The following is a 21,006-nucleotide window of genomic DNA, read 5'->3' on the forward strand; positions in this document are numbered from 1 at the left end:
ATTACATATCTCACATTACTTGTAATGCGTCACCCCCAAAAATTCAGATACATCCAGTATTTTTATTTGTTTTTAACTTGTGCACAAAAACCATATTAATTTTAACTGCTATATGTTTCCTCTTTGGTAAACCTAACAAACATGTCCATAAATCACAGCTGTAGATTCTCACTTTCTTTGTGTTCAGAACTGTGACACTATAGTGAAAAGAAGTCTATGGACTTTGGACAGTTTTATTTTGTGATTGTTATTACAGTGACTATTCAAAATTCCATATCAATCCTGCACATCAAAATAATCAATTGTGGGCTCCTCTTTAGATGGTTTCATCCATGCGTTACTATTGTCAGCCCTGAAACAAATGTGAATAAATAACTTTATTAGTTATGATACACTTTACACTCAACAAAACCATTCATATTACATTGATAAACAAAATGATTGGGAAAAAACATCTGTCCAGGCCATACCAATAAGTATTATTTACTATGAATGGCAAGAGAGTGTGGATTTACCAGAGGACTTTAAACAGTCCACATCATAACAGTATCAACAGCTCATATAAATAATCAAACTGATAATTTACGATAGGGCCTTATAGAGTAATCATATACACTACCGTTCAAATGTATGGGGTAAATAAGATTTGTGTCATACTTTTAATCAACAACGATGCATAATAGGGCTGCACGATATCGAAAAAACTGACATTGTGATATTTATTTTTTCGGCGATATATATTCCGACATGAAAACAATTTCACCAGATGATTTGAATAGCTCTATTTGTAAAAAAATAATAATTCTAGAATGACTGGGGTAATATTGTAGGAGAGAGCATCTGCATAGAAAATAATAAACAAATTTCAAGCAAAGATACAAAGAACAAGTATAGAAGAAGTATAGTGCTTTATGTTTTTCAGGTAGATCTAACTGTATTCAGGTACAGACATTGATTAATCAAATGCAAATTAACACTGTATAGTTTTCACTGTATAAATTAAATATAATTAATTAATACAGTGTATCTTTGTTAAAGCTACAAAAGTGGTTCTCTTTTGTTGTTTAATTAACATTGGTGGTGACAAACAGCTGTGGGTATATTAGGCTGCTGTCACTTTAAGACGAATGCATGGATCCAATATATAGATAAGCATATTGTTCAACACATAACCTACGATGTTTACGTAGATATTTGCGGAAACAGACATTGTGACTTAATTTTGTGTGCACATGTCCGTTCAAAATCAGAGAAAGAGACTGTGGTGTCTGTGCGGCTCTGTGTGCACGCACAGAAAACAGCACACAAGTTCCAGTCTTCTTGCGCTTAAACTGACAGGACTTAAAAACATATGCAAGTGATAAACTTTCACTCTATGAAGGTTAAACTTTGTAATTAATCCCCGAATCACATGCGTTCCGAACCGGAAACAATCAATTACGATCCCTATACTTGACATCGCACATCCTGCGATGTGACTATCACGAATGTGCACATTGCGATATCGATGCTAAAATGATATATCGTGCAGCCCTAACGTATAACATGGATCAGTAAAGACATTTATAATGTTACAAACAATTTCTATTTAAAATAAATTCTCTTGTTTGGAACCTTCTATTCATCATAGATTCTGAAAAAAAAAGATCACATTTCCACACAAATATTAGGCAGCATAACCGGTTTCAACATTGATAATAATAAGAAACGTTTCTTGAGCAGCAAATCAGCATATTAGAATGATTTCTTAAGGATCACGTGACACTGAAAATTCAGCTTTGCATCACAGGAATAAGTTGTACTTTTAAAATATATTCAAATAGAAAACTCTTATTTTAAATTTATATATTTTATTACTATTTTACTGTATTTTTGATCAAATAAATGCAGCCTTGGTGACCATAAGAGACCTCTTTCAAAAACAAAAATTAAAACAGAAGTGTGTGTGAACGTACTTGCTGTTGTGTTGTTTGATGTGGGCAATGGGAGGAGGGGCTCTGGAAACAGTTTCCCTTTCAATCAAAGCAGCCAGAGTAGTGTTAGGACATGCTGATTTCCCCCTGAAAACACAACATATAGAACAATCATGTTCAAGAGTACCCAGTGCTACTGACAGGGCATATGTCATCCTCAAAGTTTACTTTTATGCTTACCAAAAGAATAGTTTTTTCTAAAATTTTATACCTGATAGCAGTGACCACTACATTACGCTTGGGTTCGCTGTCATAGCTGACACTTTCCACACCATATGCCTCAGCTAGCTCATGGATAATTCTCCGGTGTTCACGCTTCATAGGTGGGAAACAATGACTCCTTTTAGATGGTTTACCCTGAGGAAAAAACACAATTACAGAGCTCTGAAAAATGATGTTTGATAGTCGAAGAACTATTTGTGGTGTGATCATTAGTCTACATCTTACCTTATTAGCCAATTCAACTAAATTTTTAATCTCTTCCTCAACCTCATTGACGAACTTGAAATCTTTCCTGTATTAAAAAAAAAATCCTAAGTGTGAGTGATAAGGCCTTCCCTTGGCTCTGTAGTAGACTAAACATTTAACATTTGTCTGTATATTCTACACTTCAAACACTTGCCAATGCTTTAGTGCACAGTTACTACTGCTGTTGAGCCATGAGACATTAATTAAAGAATAAGAATTTGTTCATTTTAAAAGAAGGATATGATCCCAATTTCTATGTTCGGAGCATGGATCCTTTTGAAGCATTTGGCAAGTAATAGAACTTATTAAGTGTGGTGAATAAAACTGCAAGACTGCTTTCAAGAATGCAACAGAAGTATTTCAGTAAAATGGTTGGTGTCTTCATCATGATGTCTCATACTGCCATGCCATAGATTTATTCTGTTGATGCATTCTTGCACTATTTTTAAATTTGAACCACCTTGCATCCTCTTTGAGGGAGTCAGTAAATTTGGAAGATGTTGACTTGTTGAAGGGATCCACTGTGTGATCAATCTGCAGGGCCTCAGCCAGTCGTCTAGAGGCAAAACAGAAAACATCAAAACCAGCGCACCCACATAGACACATCTAGTAATATATACAGGCACAGATAGAGGGAAATGATGTGGAAGGCTGTGTTCACACTTGGTCCGGACCAACATTTTATGGTCCTACATTTAAAGCCCCATAACTGTCATTTGAAGTACAACATAAGGTTTGGAAAACTTCACCTTAATTATACACGGTGCAAGCAGGTTCAATCAAAGTCTTCTAACAAAACAAGATCGGCCACTTTAAATGATAAACGAATTGTAATTTAGCCATTTATTCATAAACATTGATCAAATTAAGTGTGTGTGCTGTTTAAGGGATTATATGCAACACCCTGAAGTCATTCCTTTAGTTAAGGGGAAAATCACACCTTAAGTCTCATACTTGAGGAAAACACTTGAGGTGCATTATGCAACCGGGCACTGATGCCTGTACCGAACTTTGATGGGCAACAATGATGAGAAAAAACAGGTATTCCTGAGCATTCTATTCTTTTTAGGGTCGCATCTTGTGACATCATGTCCAGTTTTTGGTTCGTTTACATGTCCGTGGTCCATGTTGTGTTCATATATTCGCAATAACAGAGCATTACACCAGGGTTTGTTTTAATCTAACCAAACATGCCAAGTGTGAACACATCCTAAATAAGCCTTTTTCATCTTGAGTTCACCTGTTCCTCTCGAGTGTAGCGCACTCTTGATCACACTCCAATCTGAATAAGAGAACATCCAAATAAAAAGGTTACTCCACAACTGTAGCATATTACAAAGCATACTTCAAACTTCTGAGGTAAAAGTTATTAAAATGGAGCTCCATACAGTATGAAGTTACCAGCCACTGGAAATGTATCACCAAAAACAGTTTTTACTTGCATTTTGTACTTGGTGAGTGTCAAGTTCCCTGCTCTCCTTCAACTTTGAACTTGTCAGAAACAGCAAAGATCACTAATGCTGTCATTCACATAAGGTAAACACTGACCCACAGACTACTCTTCTGGACGACTAATAAAAACAAGCAGTCTAGCAAGCTTTAGTTTGCGAGAATACCTGGCCTTTTTTTGCTCCTTCTTTGTGAGCTGTCCAATATCAACAGACTCTCCCAGCTGCATATCTGACAGCTTACTGGCCACAGCAATAGCTGCATATCTGCAGAATACAGAGATGAAAATTGTGTTTGACATTGCTAGCAGCAGTCTTATTTGCAAATGTATATCATTCATTTTATATGTATCGGCTAGCTGTGACTGCACACAATTAGTGTTTAGCGGGGGGGAAAGAATAAGAAAGAAAAGAAACTGCTGGTGATTTAGCCAAATTAATCAACACAAGGCTTAACTAACTTAAGTCGGTATCACTACTAAATGTCTATGAAGGCTTTGATAGCTTGACGTGTTTTAACCTTTGGTAGGAACTGGCTGCATCAGCACAAGGGACGGTCTCTTTCTTGCGGCCACAGTCACACTGCAGTGCCACCTAGAGATTGAAAATAGGAAATAAGTGTGAGTAAAATGTAAGGGTCACCATTTTGATGCTTTTTTTGGTAAAGAATAATTGTGTACAGAAAATGAAAGCGTTTACGAAAAAATTGTTTATTGCTGAGGAGCAATACTTCTTCTGATCGGTTTTCCACACTTGAAAACAACAAATAATCTGAAGATTAATTGTGACAAGTTATAACAAACAACTATAATAGATGTATGTTAAAACCATAATTGACTGCTTCATCCCAATACTTTATCTAGTCTATAACATTTGTCTGGTGAGCATGTGCCAGACAACAAGAACCCTGCAGCTGAGGAATCAGGGAATCATATCAGGCTACAGCGGAGGAAACAAAGGGCCGCTTTGAGCAATAACTGCATGTTCCATCAATAACCAACTGAGTAGCTTTAGGAAGAGGGAAAGCCTGTACCTTGGCACTGCAGATATTGGGAGGACAGGGGATTCCTGGATGGCAGGGAGCAGCACAGGGGTGCCCACAGCCAGGTTTAGGCTGAGTGCATGGCTGCTTACACTCTCCGTCTGCCTGGCATTCCCCGCGGTGGCATATCCTCTTACACCGATGAGAAGTACAAGGTAAGAGCTTCTCACACACTAAACCACATGAGATGTCCTGTAGGTGGCATGGGATATTACTCCTTTGCTAGGGAGAAATGTGAAAATGCTGATGATTTGGAACTTTCCTTGAATAGAGTGGAGCTAAATAGGATTTGATAGGAAATGTATTGCATTTAAAACTACCCACTTTTCAAATGCTAAGCTTAAAAAAAAAAGAAAAAAAAGACTGGCTTGTTTTAAACCGTATTTTTACCTCATGATTACCCATGCACCACTTCTTAGTGAGGTAGGTACAGGGAGGACATCTCTCATCACTATGGCATGAATGGAACACTATGGGAAAAGCATATAAACAAAACCATTAGCTGCACAACCTTTACAATTCATATTACTTTTCAAAGGTTTAGGGTCAGTAAGAAAATAATACTTTCATTATGCAAGGGAACATTAAGCTGATCGAAAGTAAAGACTTTTACATTGCTACAAAATATCTCAAATAAATGCTGCTCTTCAACTTTCTATTCATCAAAGAATCCTGACAAAATATCATGTTTCCACAAAATTATTAAGCAACACAACTGTTTTCAACATTGATAATAATAAGAAATGTTTCTTGAGCAGCAAATCAGCATATTGATTTCTGAAGTATCATGTGACACTGAAGACTGGAGCAATGATGCTGAAAATTCAGCTTTACCATCACAGGAATAAATTGCATTTTTAAGTATATTAAAATAGAAAACTGTTATTTTAAAGCTGCAGTCCGTAGTTTTTCCTCTTTGTCGCCATCTCTGTTCGAAATCTGCAGTTGCAGTTATTCGCAGAATTATCAACTTTACGCGCGTTGTGCCTCGGCATCCAATGTTTTGAGGAGAATGTGCAGCTGTCAGTCACCGCGCCGGTGTGGATACTGGCATTCGCAATCACAGATTCTACTTTTTGGAAGTATGACCAACATAAGATGTCATCTGAACAAGTAAGTAACATCCACTTTTGTTCTGACCAACTATGGGAAAAAAAGCATTGCAGTAAATCGGGCTGATTAAATCTAACAATCGCTTATATCACGTCAAACCGTGCAAATTATACTTTGTTCTCAAATTGTTAATGTTAACAACATCAGCATTGCGTGAATACAGTTAATGCCCTTCCGATATTTATCCTTGTTTTCGCATGGGCCGGTTGCAGTCTCTTTTTTTCTGTAGCCACTCCGAAGTCCAAAGTCTTTTGCATTTTACAACGGGTGAATCTTCAGTTGTCAATAGTGATTGTCGTTTGAACCTTTCTGGATCCGCCATCAAATTGATAAGTTTAATTATATCAAGTGCTGTGAGAAAAGCTATAAATCTCCACCTCCAACATCCTCACACGCAATATTGCCTACTAGCCGAGACTCCTTCTTTAAGTGTACAGATGTGACGTAACGACGCAAAGACATGCTCGAATTTCCCGCGGAAATCCACCAGTACCACTGGAATTAAAAACATTATTACAAGCTTACAGTTTTGAATCGAGCTAAGGCAAGCAGATAGTTTTGAACACTGGATGGTTATGTACTTGCTAAAATTTTTATTTTGGATCATTTTTAACCCAAAAAAGTTACAGAATGCAGCTTTAAATTTTTAAAATTATTAGAAAATATATCAGGAAGTATTTTTAAACAAATAAATGCATCCTTATGCAACGTAATTCAAGTTTACGATTCAGATCATCACTTACGTTAGTATGTTTCAATGTTTGCAATTGTATCTGAACTGAAAAATGTTATGGGTGGGAACGTACAGACTGACAACTTTCATAATCATCAATATACAGTATTTGTGTATAAATCTATCTTCACATATATCTGTGATTTTCTGAGCAGGCAGGAGTACCTGGGTGATCACAATCATGACTCCGGGTACACAAGTTTTTACATTCAGGAGGTCTGGTTCCACAAGGGATGGGCGGGAAGAGCACAGTCTCCCCACAGAAGCATGCCAACTCGTCAAAGCCTTAGAATAAACACACACAATGCTGATATGAAGAAAAGGAATGGACATACATCAAGATGTTCTTGAAGGCCAGGCTCTTTAGCGAAATTGAGATTCAATACAGGTGTCACCCTGGTGGTAAAGCTTACTGGTTTGCCAACAAGGCTGGCAGTTGCCACGGTGACAAAGGTCCTGACATCGGTGTAGACCGCAATTGAGCTTGTAGCCACAAATCATTGAGCACTTATGCTCCATATCCTGATAAAGACAGAGAATGTTTACTTAAACCTGTCTTATTATTGCACCCAGATAAAACTTTCATGAAAATATAAAAGACTCACCACGCAACACAACTCTCCACACTTGTGCCTGCCGCAAGAGCGCTTCTTGATGCAGCGTTTCTCACAGGTAAACACCATGTCGTCTATAGAGGACAGTACATTAGCATTACATTTGCTACTCTGGAATAGTACATATAGGTCCAGATTTACTAACAGCTTGCACCAGTGCAAACCCTCTTCTGGCGTTAAAAAAAAACTACAGTCAGGATTTACTAACGACCCGCCGTGAAAAATTAGAGCTGAAAAGGCATGGACAGTTATTTTTGTGGCTGACCTTATTGCATACGCATTTGTAGGAGTTTCCCTTTCAGATGGAAAATTTATGGGAGGAGAGTATTTAAATGAATCACGCAAGGTGATTTACTAAGGTTTGCAGTTGTCAATTTACTGGTATTTGCGCCATTATTTACTGCCCAAAAAAGCATGTCTTAAACCAGACGCTTATTTGCGCTGCTCTTGGTAGATTGCGTTGGACATTATGGAAATGATCCGACTGTGTCTTTGTTCTTTAATTTGCGCGTCGTCAGTAGATCACACGCAGAACTTTCCACTACCATCTGCGCTTTTTTGGAATTGTGCTTTCATGCTAATTTGCCCTGTTTAGTAAATCTGGCCCATAATGTGTTAAAGTGTTAGTTACATAAATAACCGCCCTGTTATCACAATCACCCAAAGCCTTACCTTCAGTCTGAATCGCTGCACAAGGAACTTCCTATAAAGAAAAAACAGAGTATGAATTACATTTGCAGTTTTCAGACCTTCTCTGACTTTTGTGCAGCTGTACAATAGCAGTCCAACCTTGCTATTACTGCCACATCTGCATTTAATAGAAGATGTCAAAGAGCAGGGCCCACAGCTGTCCTCATGGCAGAGCTTTTCACACAAGTGGACAGAATCTACAGCAGATCAGACACAAGTGCAAAAGAAATATAAACATTTTGAACAGTTTTGTGTTGAAAATGTTACATTTCATGCTTTTGTAAGACAAATATTTATGCAAGTCAAAAATTTACTCCCAACTGTAGACACACTCTTTCCTTGAGTTTGAAATGAGCAAAAATGTAAATATTTAATATTCTACCACTATATAGTAACAAGATGACAATAAAATGTAGACTTTGTTCACTTATAACTAAGTCCTAAACTATATAAATGTGTGTGTGACTCAAGAATACTCTGCTAGCTCTTTCCAAACAGGTTTCTCAAAACCTTTTCTTTCCTATTGTGACGTATATCCAAGTGAAACGGCTTTTGGAATGAGAAAAAGAAATGTAGGGCAGAACTTGATTTTGTCCATCGGAATTGATTTGATCATTGTCATTTGCTAATTGCCTCGATCTCATGTGAGTGACAGGTTGCAGGAGGGGAGGAATTATTGGTCCCATATCAAAGAAGAGACGTTTTTGTGAGGGGTAGGGGAAGTTCATGTTTTTGATTAAAGATTACGAGGGCACATTAATTAAAAAAAATCATGACATGCATAGATCATTTATATTAAACATTGCAATATTCCATAAAAAATACGATCTGTCAATTTTGATTTCATAGTGACTTTAACTGAGATCAGAAGAATAATTTTAACAACTAACTTATATTTCAGTTCGATGTATGTAAAAAAAAAAAAAAAAAACTGGCCCATACCATCATCTCCGCATGGCAGAGGTTTGTTGCAGGTCTTGCCACAGGAGGGGATGGGGTCAGTACAGGTCTTTCTCTCAGGGTAGCCAAGCTCTAGAAGCTTAGAGAGTGGTGTCTGTCCACACGAACAACTGAGTACCACTTTGGGGCTGAGTGCACACGTCTGGCACTGCCCAGGGTGGCAAGGCTGCTGACAGCGATGAGACTGGCAGTCTAGCATCCTAGAGCAACAGACTGAGAGATGAGAGCTCACAAACATTTACTGAAAATGCATGCATAATGAATGAATACAAATGTCTTCAGAAAATAACCAAAAGGTCAAAATTAAGTAATGAACACATTATTTACAAAAAGTCTAAAACACAAGTTAAGTTTGATATCAAGGCCCTGCATAGAGTAATGTTGTAAAATAATTTAATGTCACATTAGGGGTGGGCGATTTATAACGGTAGATACGATTGACCGGTAGAAATTTGTCGATAGAGATTTTGGACTATCGTCTCTATCGCGGTTACGCTCATGTGACGATGCTGTGCTGTGCTTTGTTTAATTTACAAAGCAAAATCTAAGTTTTTTTTATACATTTGATTACTTAATACATTTTAAGTAGTATTTCTAGTGCTTGAAGTTTTTCAGGTAGTTTTTTCATTTGTGTCTTTGTTCTATTGTAGTTTGGTTTCTCACAGTTCACTTGTCTTCAGGAAGCTTGAGAGTTTTTTTAGGCTAGTATTAGTTGTTTTTTTATAATAAAAATGGTGATAAGAATAATGAAATTTCAATGGAATCAAATTTTTTTTATATCATTACCTTATTTAAAGCAAAAATAACTATATAGTGATATATATCATTATTGTTTTTTACTCATATCATCATATCATATACAGTACACCACCCCTATGTCATACATTGATAAGTGAGGAGATTTTACGTTCAACATACTTCCCACATGGCTTGCAACAGGAGAAATATCCTGATCCATCAAAATTCTTATGATCAGTTCCACATGCCACCTCCCTGAACACCACACCACAGAAGCAGGCTAAAAGGGTACAAATACAATGCTGGAGAATTAACACGTAGAAAATTTGATTACTGTATAGACTCTGAAACCAATCAAATGACAAGGACTACTGTACTGACCTTGCTGGACACGAAGTCGGCAGGGTTGGCATGGCCCTGAGTGGCACACCTGGGCACAGAAGTGCTCTGAGCAGTTCAGAAGAGCCCCACAGACGTCTTCACAAAGCAAAGGTCCTGCCTGACTGCAACGCACCTGCTTACTGCACACACAAGAATACGCTGTTGTTTTGCCTCCATATTTCTGGGTAAAGTATTTCATACAGAGTTAATTATAAATAGTTAATAGTACCTCATTCTCCCACAAACGCAGGATTTGGTGATAAAAGCAGGGCATTGTGGGCAGGGCCCAGGATGGCACAAGCTACAAAGCACAAGAGAAAGTCTTATGCAAGAATGTCAACACTGGATTGACCCATGTCATTACACTTCATTACACTGTGACAAAATCACAGCTGTGCAAACAATTTAAAAAGAAACCGAGTTGTCTGAATGACTAGTTGTAATCACTTAAGAAAGCATGTATATTAATTAAGCTGGTTTCAAATTCATTAGAGATGTTTCTTATGGTGTGGTCACAGAGAAATTTTGGCAAATGTACACAGGCAAAAAAGGTCCACTGTTCATCGTTAATATATGGTTTTGTGCTTACATGTTACAGGGGTGATTGCATTCCGCTCCACTCCTCTTTTTCCCACACATATCTCCACAGCTATGAGGGATCTCAGTGCGCTGAAACTCAGGATTGGTCACCTTCCCTGTTCATTAAAATGAAAGGTGAATAAACAGAAATCTAGAAAACCTTCAGTTTCACAGCATTATCCATAAAAAAAAATAAAGCCAAATGATCATTTCCTATATTTCGAAAGATTAAGACAAAACATCATGCGAGGTGTAGAACACAGAATAATCTTACCACAGAAGCAGGTATACACATTTGGGGCTTTCAGTGCCACATGCTGGCATGCAGGACAACGCCAACCTTCAGTGCCAATGCCATCTGTAAATATTGAACCATTTAAATGTGTTATTAAACTATGGTTACTGTTGTACAACAGACACTGCTGAGGGTTAGCCCACTGTATTTGGCACTTGTTTTTTTTTTTTAAATCCTGTATACAGTAGCCTGCCAGTATAGTAAGTTAAAGTCCATACTTGCAATGCCACCAGGAAGCTATTTCAGGCATGCAGGACCAACTCCTATCTACTTTAAGTGGGAAAATACTGAAATCTCAAAATTTCTCAACAAAATCACATATTTGAAATAAACAATAAAATCTGAAATAAACAGTTTCATAAATGTTGCTTCTTACACTCAAATAGCATTAAAAAGAGGATATTTCAGGGTGATCCTGCCAATGCACATATGCAGTCTGAAGTGGGACTCTTCTAATGACTATATACAGTATTTGGTAATGTCCTCTATCCAAGGTGAGAGGCGGTTAACGTACCATCAGCTTGAGATGCAGGTGATCGAGCCCATTTCTTGATGCAGTTAAGGTGGAATACGTGGAAACAGCTCTGACAACTCCAAACCGGAGCCATAACCCGGATGACTTCACAACAGACCATACACTCATACTTTTCCTCTGTAAGCTGCTCAATTAGACAACCTATATAAATACACACACACAATGTTGAAGATGTTAAAAAGCTTGTCATTAAGAGAGACAGAAAAACTGTCAGACTCATTTGTCCATCATTAAAGGGATAATTCACAGCTGGCCAGATGGGCTTTTAATAAAGCATTTTTTAATTTTTTTATTGTGCTCAATGACTAGAAAAAATGGCTGTTGAATTCCCTTTTGCCAGAAAAGTAGGAAAACTTCCAACACCCATAATGCACTGGGCACCACCACCCCTCCGTCCATCTGACTGTCAGAATGCATAAATGCAATCTTTAGTATTAACAAAAGCCTGGGACCTGTCAAAAGTCCGACGGATGATGCAAAATTACATGTTTTGTGTCAAATAAATGGGTAGATCTGACAACAGGTAACATGAAGGAGTGCACATTGTTAATTTACATATAGCCTAATACTGACTTTGCAACAAAACAGAGCTGGTTGAAAATCAGCAAACGTGTCCTTTAATTATCATACATTACCAATTATCATAATTATCAAGTATTTACGATCAGGGTGTACATTTACTGAAGGTTCTAGAGAAGTGACAATCATTTGTAAAGGTGCAACAACAAAACAAGAAATTGTATTTGTGTGAACTTCCTGACCTAAAGCACATCACCTGTCTGTGTTTCTTTGCTTTTGGGAGGCTCCATGCATTTCACCGGTCCTGTTCTTCGCTCATGCCCTCCACCTCTCCTCGGCACTGGATTCTGCAGTAGCGCCCGTTTCCCTCTCACACCCTCTCTGTTCCTGTTGGACTCCTCAGGTCTTTCACTGTCATCTTCTGCACCTCTCCTCTCCTCTCCTCTAATCTGAATAGGTTCTCTTTCTCTCCAGTTACCCTCAATCCCATGGTTAGGCATCGGCCCTTTCCTCTGGGAACTGGACTGTATGCGGCGGTCTCCACCTCTCCATCCCTTATGGTTCTTCTGCTCAGGCTCTGGATGTTCATGAACTGCTGCTGGCTTTGAGTCTCCTCCAGCAGCCTGGTTTTCTTGGTTCTCCTCCCTATCCCTGGGCAAAGGCTCCTTTATCGATCTCTCAGCTCTTACTTTATTGGGCTTCTTCCGTCGGCTGTCTTGATAAGACTTACTTACATCTGCTTCCACGGTTGTTCTTTCCTTCTTCTCCTCATCTGTCGATCTGTTAGAAGTGGGCGTGTTGGGTCGCTTAGGACCACCAGCTCCACGGCCCCTTCCTGACCAGTCACTATCACTTCCACGTTTTGTCCATCTCTCACTCTGAGGCTGACGATCATTATTGCGCCCACCATCAACTCGTCCTCCTATTTGTCTACCTCTGCCTCTACCTCTTAAGCCTCCTCTGATGGCAAGGTCAGGAGTGGGAAATGTATTGCTGGCAGGGTTTTCAAACTCATTTTGACTGTGATCAGTCGCACTGAACTGTCTAAAGTGATGATGAGGCCTAACATGTTGAGCCCTCCAGTCCTGACTGTGGTCAAGCTGCCTGTAACTTCTCCTAGAGTGGGGCTGCTTGGCTTTAGCTTGCGGTATAAACTCAGCAGACTCTGGATTCAACTTTGATGTGTCTAAAAGTGAAGACAAATGGTTGACAGGATTATTTTCTGCCCTTTGACTTTATTACTATAGCATTATCTATATAGCATGATGCTTTGTTTGCACTGGACATTATGTAGACTCTGATACTGACACAGCTTTTTTGCAACATGCTGTAACGTCACATGGCAAAGAATAGACGTCACCTGCTTTTCTCTATAGTGTTAGAAGGTCTGTCGAGTGTCGTCGACCAGATAGAAATATGATTCATGAATTTACTGACACTCTTTCGTGCTTTTCACTTTTTAACCAAGTTCCTTCCACTTCGACCTTATGGACGTGACGTGATGTGACGATGACTGAATATTATTCTCTGAACTGTGAAATAAATCGCGTAAAGTTGTTACAAAACATCTCTTTATTTTATTTTCTCAAATACTGAGATAATATTGCTGAGATAAAAGGGTGAGTTCACCGTCACATTCGTAAACACACACACACACACACACACACTTCACTACAGCTAACGTTAGCTGTGAGTAGCCATAACCGCTTACGTTACCTGTAACCAAGGCTTCAGCCATTCAGCCGGAACTCAAGACAGTTTAGACGAGATTTTTTCAGGACTGCTGAGTATGAGATAATTACACCGAGAAGCCCACAAAAAAAAAAGAAAAAGAGACACAGTTTATGAATACCGGTATATTAGGAACTACACCGGACTGAGTTGTGCTAGTTGTACTGAAACTGTTTGTCCAATCAGAGGACAGAGGTTGGTGACAGAGAGACATGTGACTGTAGCGTCACAGCTATGATGATGATGATGACTCACTTGATATTTTACGTCTCAAAATAGGCGAGATGTAAAATGAATTTACTTATTTTTTTGTACAATTTATGGTTTTCACTCCTAGTTGTATGTACAATGTTACATTACAAAAATAAAAAGTCATTTTCAGAAAAATGTTAATCAATATTAATGCTTCAATATGTAAGAGACAGTTGCATTTATCAAATTATACAGATCAGTGGTTGCATTCAGTATTTTTCTGAAAATCCTGCACTCACTTGAGATAAATAGGCCTACACCAGTAATATTAGTAGCTTAAAGGAATAGTTCACCCAAAAATGAAAATTCTGTCATCATTTACTCATCCTCAAGTTGTTCCAAACCTGTATGAACACAAAAGAAGATATTTTGTAGAATGAAGAATACCTCATCGGCGATCACATGACTAGCAACATTTGACTCACTATTTAACAAACCTGTTTTTGTACTCAGCGGAATTAAGTAATCACTGCTGATTGTGAATACAGCATTTATACAATGACATTACCTGGTGAAACCTACTGTAGCCTATCAAATATTTGTGCAATTAAAGTGCAACACTTTCTATGTCCCAACTCCAAACCCATAGGACCTTAAGGAGGATAGTTACATTGTGTGCAGTTGCATGCCTTTATGTGGCCATAACATATTTACTTTGATGTACTATAAATACGTACCATATATAATATAGCCTTTAAAGGCCCAATGAAATCAAAATGTAATTTTTTTTGGCTTTTAGTATGAATATTTTAGCCTTAAAGTTATCTGTAAGCTAGTGTGCTCCAAAACGAAGACAAAATGCGCATTTAGAAGATATACCCCTGTTTTCACAGACAAGGTTTAAGCTAGTCCCAGACTAAAATGCATGTTTGTGCCGTTTTAAATGAAAACAACTTGTGCTGATGTATCTTAAAATGTGTCAGTGTCTTTGTTTTGTCTCAAGTAAGGTTTTTTTTTCTTTTTCTAAGGCATGTTTAAGCTACCTAAATGCCTTAATAGAATTAAGGCCTGATCCTGACTTAATCTAAGCCCTGTCTGTGAAACCGGACCATTCAAAATTTACGTTCTCTCACTGGAAAGCATGGAACTTTACCTGACAAACAGATGAAGATTGTAAATTGCAGAATTTGATCTAAAATAAATTTTTAACAATGTATTTAAAAAATGAACAATGAGCATAAATAGCATAAATTATTATTTTATTATTTGTTTGAAAATTTTGAGAATCACTGATTAGAAATTTGTCTTGGGCTCAAAATACAGCCACTGCATCACATAAATCATAACAACACACAAAAATAATAACAACACACAACATTTAAAACAACGCTAATGTTAATACAAGTTTTTATGTTTTTCTTGGCAATTCATCGAATGCCTTGGATTGTTTTTTCTTATGAGTGGAACCATCCCTACACCCAAAGAGGACCGAAATACTGAAGTTACACTCCATGCAGCACTTTTTGCATTCCTTGTATTTATGAAAAAACATGTTTATCATAAAGTTTTTCCCCTCTACCCCAAGGAAATTTCATGGCCAACACAAACATGCAGCAAATATTTACTTTTCTATATACTGCAATCACTGAATTTAATTGATCACGCCACTAATTTACATCTGCAGAGAATTTCGTCTACATCACAAAATATAGGCTATAGGGGAAAATCATTATGAATGTTGAATCCATGGTTCTTCTCAACATCTCCACCGGCCTCTTCCATTATTGGTGGTGTTGTTTAATTGAAAACAAACTTGGTCATCCACTACACGTTCTTGAACTTCAATTTTGAAAGATTTTTGGAAATTGATAGAACTTGCCACTTTAACTCTAGAATTCTACTGTAAAATTGTGTGTATATATATTATATACACACAGAATATAGACTGTAGGCTACCAAATGTCATTTTTGTCATGTCATAGCCTATTTACATTCTAACTAAGTTTCTAGCGAGGTTTTGAAATGAAGCTTTGTGTCTTTCGTCATATTTTAGGCCCATACAATACGATCTGTTTGTAATATATGTTACGGTCGGTGGTTTAGTCTGTGTCTTATGTTTCTTTCTGTTTCCCTCCCTTTTTTACTCTGGCATCGCACTACCTCTATGTGAGCGTAACCAAATTGTCTCTGGCGTAACATATAAATCCGTTTGATTTAATATTGAAAGTAGAAAAATCTGAAAACAGTTCCGTTTAAAAAAAAAAAAAATAACGAAAAACAAGAATTCAGCTTGATTTTTCGTTCTGAGGTAGAAAAATAAACAGCTTGAATGAATATTCGATTTCTACACGTGGGCGGGAATGAAACGGCCCTTTCCTCTGATTTGTCCATAGATATCATATATAAACGCTAGATGTCTTATGGCGCAGTCACTTCCGGCATCATCGTTCGGCCATCTTGTGACAGTGCTCTGTGCATTAAGGTGAATGATCAGCACGCACACAAATCCTCTTATCTCGCTGAAATCTTGACGGATTTACAAACGGTTTGGTTTCTTACAAACGTTATTAACGTGGCTATAATTCCGAATGCTTGAAAATGTATGTTATAATTTTTCATATGTATGCAGTGTATGTATGCAGTGTCATAACTACATCTCTGACGTTTATAACAAACCAAACCGTTTGAAAATCGGTAGAAAAATGAGCAAGTTATGGTTATTTAAAAGTACATGCACCATTGAAGTAGTGAGCGAGTACACTGTCGCAAGATGGCCGCCACGTGCGGACGCCGACCTCCATTGGCCAGCAGTGCGCACGAGACATCTAGCCTTTATATATGATCATAGATATCATATAAAGGCTATATGTCTCGTCCGCGCTGCTGGCCAATGGAGCTCGACATCCGCACACGGCGGCCATCTGAAGACAGGGTGCTCGCTCACTCATAACATGGTGCATGTACTTTTAAATAACCATAACTTGCTCAATTGTCTACCGATTTTCAAACGGTTTGGTTTGTTATAAACGTCAGAGATGTAGCTATTATACTGCATACATATGAATAATTATGTTCAAAATGTTTAAGCATTCAGAATTATAGCCACGTTAATAACGTTTGTAAGAAACCAAACCGTTTGTAAATCCGTCCAGATTTCAGCGAGATAAGAGGATTTGTGTGCGTGCTGCTCACTCACCTTAATTCACAGAGCCCTGTCCTAAGATGGCCGCCGGTGATGCCGGCAGTGACTCCGCCTTAAGACATCTAGCCTTTATATGATATCTATGGATTTGTCAGCCGAAGATCAAACTGTTCCGTGGTTCCGTCATCAGTTCTTCCTCAGTTCCGCACAGCAGAATAAGAGTCCTCCGCTGCTGCAGCTGATGTGCGGATTCTTATCTCGTTTATTGCAACTACATTTCATCTTTTTCTCATCAAACAACCAGGCTAACGAATGACTCGACACAATCCGTACCGGGGAAGAGCCAAGACAGGGCTTTTTTTCCGGACTGTAAAGTCACGTTTTTATCATGAAGCACGCTGTGATTTATTCCTAAGTGACTTATTCCTAGATTGTTACACTTCCTAGAGTGCGGTTGCGGTTGCACTCACTGGGCACGTTTGCTGCGGTTTCTTTCTTTTGTTTAGATATTCATACAACAAAATATTGTGGGGGCCATGAAAAGTTTGTGAAAATGATTAAAAAAAAGCTGGCAAACTTAAAAACAAACGCTGGTGGGGAAAGAGTTAAAACAGAATCATTCATTTATTATTTAATCAAATTTTATTATGTAATCAAATTGACAGTAGTAACACAAGAGTACACAGATTACAGCATTGTGTATTTCACTGTCTCTCAATGTGTGGCACAACATGACGATTATGATTATCAAAAATGCAGGTCGCTAATATGTTTGTTTCCTCGAATTCTGATAGCAGACATCACTACTGAACAGAGAATTGATCTCATTCAACAAACATTTTCTTTGAGATTATTTCACAAAATAAACATCCACTTCAGACCCCATAGTGTGCACTCATATACATTCAGATTCAGTGTCACACACACACACACACACACACACACACACACACACACACTGACTGAGGATAATTTTGCTGAAAATAATCAGGTCTTCCAGTGAAGAAAGTTGATAAAAATAGAATTTAGACCTTGATTTTTGGCGAGCCACCCTGTTATGAGGATAAAAAAAAAGAGGAGGAAAAATATCCCTTGCATGCATTATTAAAAATGCCTAAAAGACATTGAAAAAGAAAATAAACTTAGAGGAACTGCCCCAATGCATAGGTTTGCTGAAATAATCAAACAAAAGACAAAAATATCTACTACTGTCCATCTCAACAAGTTGTACAGTCTTAAGGAAATGTTTTTCAATTGTTTTCATTCTATATATTCTGTTTGTGTGTAATGACAGTTCTTTGGTCACAATACTCAAAATGTCTTTAGGATACATTTTTAAAGGAGAAGGTAATACAATGTGCCATAACTAAATCAGTTTTATAAGGATAAATATTGTAAACCTTCAAAAGCAAAATCCCCATTATTATTGAACACAATGGAAATGATTTAGAACATAGCCTATGTTCATCATATACAAGGTTGTAATGTGTTGCGTTTCTCATATTGTAGAGTAATAATTCACATTTTTGAAGTCAAAATGAATTCATTATTGCAGTTTTCAGTTCCACTGCTTCTAATCTTTGAAACTGAGATGACCTTGACAGCAGAGGGAGAGCTCTATATCAAATATTATATAACAACTCAACGTAAGGACTGTCAGTGTAAGGGATCGTGTACCGCAATATAATGACAAAAACAACAACAGAAAAATCTAAACAAAGACACACACACGCAATCTCACAAGCGCCTGTCTTGTAAATATGCATTAGTAACACAAATTGAAAAAAGCGATATATGTGCGTTAAGTGGATATGTGCAAAATGTCCTAAATGGTTGGAATATGGATGAAAAATGTTAATCAATACTGTTGGCACATTTGTTCACAGAACATTTTCCAATTGTATCCAAACAAGAGGAAGAGACAGTATCTATAACTGTGGAAAGGTCATCCAACATACTCCAAAACATCAGTTCAAATCAGAGAGAAAATCATAAGCGAATATGACAAAAATAATTTGGAAAACAAACATAAAACCCCTACAAAACCCATTTTAAGATATATAAAGGTCTATATAATGAATGTGCAGTTCAGAAACTGTCATGACAAGAAAAATCTCTGAGAGGCACATCAAATCAGAGAATCAAACGTAACTGCCTTCAGTTCAATGGCGATTTTGAGGGTGAAAGGTCAAAACCTCATCCAGTACAATCAAGGTTTCCAGAGCTGCTCCCCACGTCATGACAGGAACCGAGCAGAAGCTGCTGAACGATTCCTCTCAATGTAGATGTTTTGTTCGGAGTGTTAAAAACTGGACCCAAGCATTTGTTTTGTGGATGCCTCTTTCAATCAAACACCACACCCTCACTGTTTTCAGTTTCGTCAGTGTTCACGGGGGTTGGTGGAACGCTATGATTTGAGATGTGTGGATTTGTAGCAAGACACCAAGAAGGTTGCTGGGCTGTGTGTTACTTAAGAAGTCAAAGGTCAAATCTCAGCACTGCTCTGATTCAATAAAGCCTTCTTTTTCTTGACCCATAGGCTCTACCTCTGCATATGCTGGATGACCAGAACCTCGACGAAATTTCATCGCTGGCCATCGGCTGGGACGTCTCTGTAAATGTATGAATTTGATAATGATAAGTTTTTTTTTTTTTTTAAATATGCACTCCCCATCAATGTCAATACATACATATTCTACTCTACATGTATTAAGATACATACTTTTTTTTTCAAGCCAACAAACATTCCTGACTTAAGAATAGTTCACTTAAAATGAAAATTGTGTCATCATCAATTGTGTCATAGTATGGATGTTGATGGAGTCCATCAACTGTTTGGTTATTCTTCAAAATATCTTCTTTCATGTTCAGCAGAAGAAAGAAATTCATACAGGTTTGAAACAGCTTGAGGGTGAGTAAATGATGACAGAATTTTCATTTTTAAGTGAACTAGTCCTTTAAAGGGATACTCCACTTTTTTTGGAAATAGGCTCATTTTACAACTCCCCCAGAGTTAAACAGTTGAGTTTTACCGTTTTCGAATCCGAATGCCATACCATGAGTGCAGCAGGCGTAATGATATGACGCAGCGCCTGAAAATAGTCCCCAGCTCGGTAACTTCCAACGTGACCGGGACTAAGTTTGTCTAACCTATTAGACCTATTTTCAGGCGCTGGGTCATATCATTACGCCTGCTGCACCCATGGTACGGCAGCAAAGTTTCTTGATTATTACGCAGGAATGAGAGTAGGCCTATAGTTCCTAGCCATATCAGCCTAGAAAATCGCAACTTTACATTTTCCGTCGGTCTTAGTACACGATGTAACTACAGAAGAGTCAAGTTTTAAATAGGAAAAATATCGAAACTCTTTGGTCATTTTTTTGAGAGAGATGCTAATGGTCCTGTCCGATTCAATGATCTATGCTAAGCTATGCTAAAAGTGGTACCGCCAGACCCGGAGTTCGGCTGAATGGATTTGAAAACGGTAAAACTCAACTGTTTAACTTTGGGGGAGTTGTAAAATGAGCCTATTTCCAAAAATAGTGGAGTATCCCTTTAACAGTTTGGAGTTATTGAATCTCTGCACCCCTTTTTTGCTTTTAATAAGTAATAGTTCACAAAAAATGGCAATATTGTCATTTACTCACCATCACCATGTCATTCCAGGCCTTTCCAGAATGTCTTGCCTTTGCAGAGCAAACAATTAATTTTAACAACAATGAATGAGGACTGAAGCTTTCAAGAATGCAAAAGCACCATAAAATGAATAAAGCATTGCTGGTCACCAGCATAAGGTATGCTAGGTAAGGTATGTTTTGCAAGCTGGTTTCTGGTTTGCTGGTCACCAGCATG

General features: G+C 37.8%; 2 protein-coding genes across 2 annotated transcripts in view; both read right to left on the reverse strand.

The window, feature by feature from the left end:
- Positions 1–203: 203 nt before the first annotated feature.
- nfx1 (nuclear transcription factor, X-box binding 1) lies at positions 204–14,008 on the reverse strand. Its single transcript, XM_084403597.1, has 24 exons — positions 13,805–14,008; positions 12,345–13,274; positions 11,549–11,710; positions 11,014–11,097; positions 10,750–10,855; positions 10,390–10,461; positions 10,161–10,300; positions 9,960–10,059; positions 9,024–9,241; positions 8,181–8,278; positions 8,064–8,094; positions 7,383–7,465; positions 7,191–7,299; positions 6,943–7,062; positions 5,322–5,401; positions 4,923–5,153; positions 4,410–4,483; positions 4,058–4,156; positions 3,682–3,723; positions 2,902–2,997; positions 2,421–2,487; positions 2,185–2,330; positions 1,956–2,060; positions 204–352 (listed from the first exon to the last, which is right to left on the reverse strand). The coding sequence occupies exons 1-24, from the start codon at positions 13,824–13,826 to the stop codon at positions 277–279; spliced, it is 3,291 nt and encodes a 1,096-aa protein (XP_084259723.1). The 5' UTR covers positions 13,827–14,008; the 3' UTR covers positions 204–276.
- Positions 14,009–17,786: 3,778 nt separating this feature from the next.
- Positions 17,787–21,006, reverse strand: part of plxdc2b (plexin domain containing 2b) — a 63,981-nt gene continuing 60,761 nt past the window's right edge. The window contains exon 14 of the mRNA XM_084403600.1: positions 17,787–19,765. Coding sequence (XP_084259726.1) covers positions 19,646–19,765 — 120 coding nt within the window. The 3' untranslated portion in view covers positions 17,787–19,645. The remainder of the gene's footprint in view (positions 19,766–21,006) is intronic.

The sequence above is a fragment of the Rutilus rutilus genome (assembly GCF_951802725.1).
Source record: "Rutilus rutilus genome assembly, chromosome: 3".
Classification (NCBI taxonomy): Eukaryota; Metazoa; Chordata; class Actinopteri; order Cypriniformes; family Leuciscidae; genus Rutilus; species Rutilus rutilus.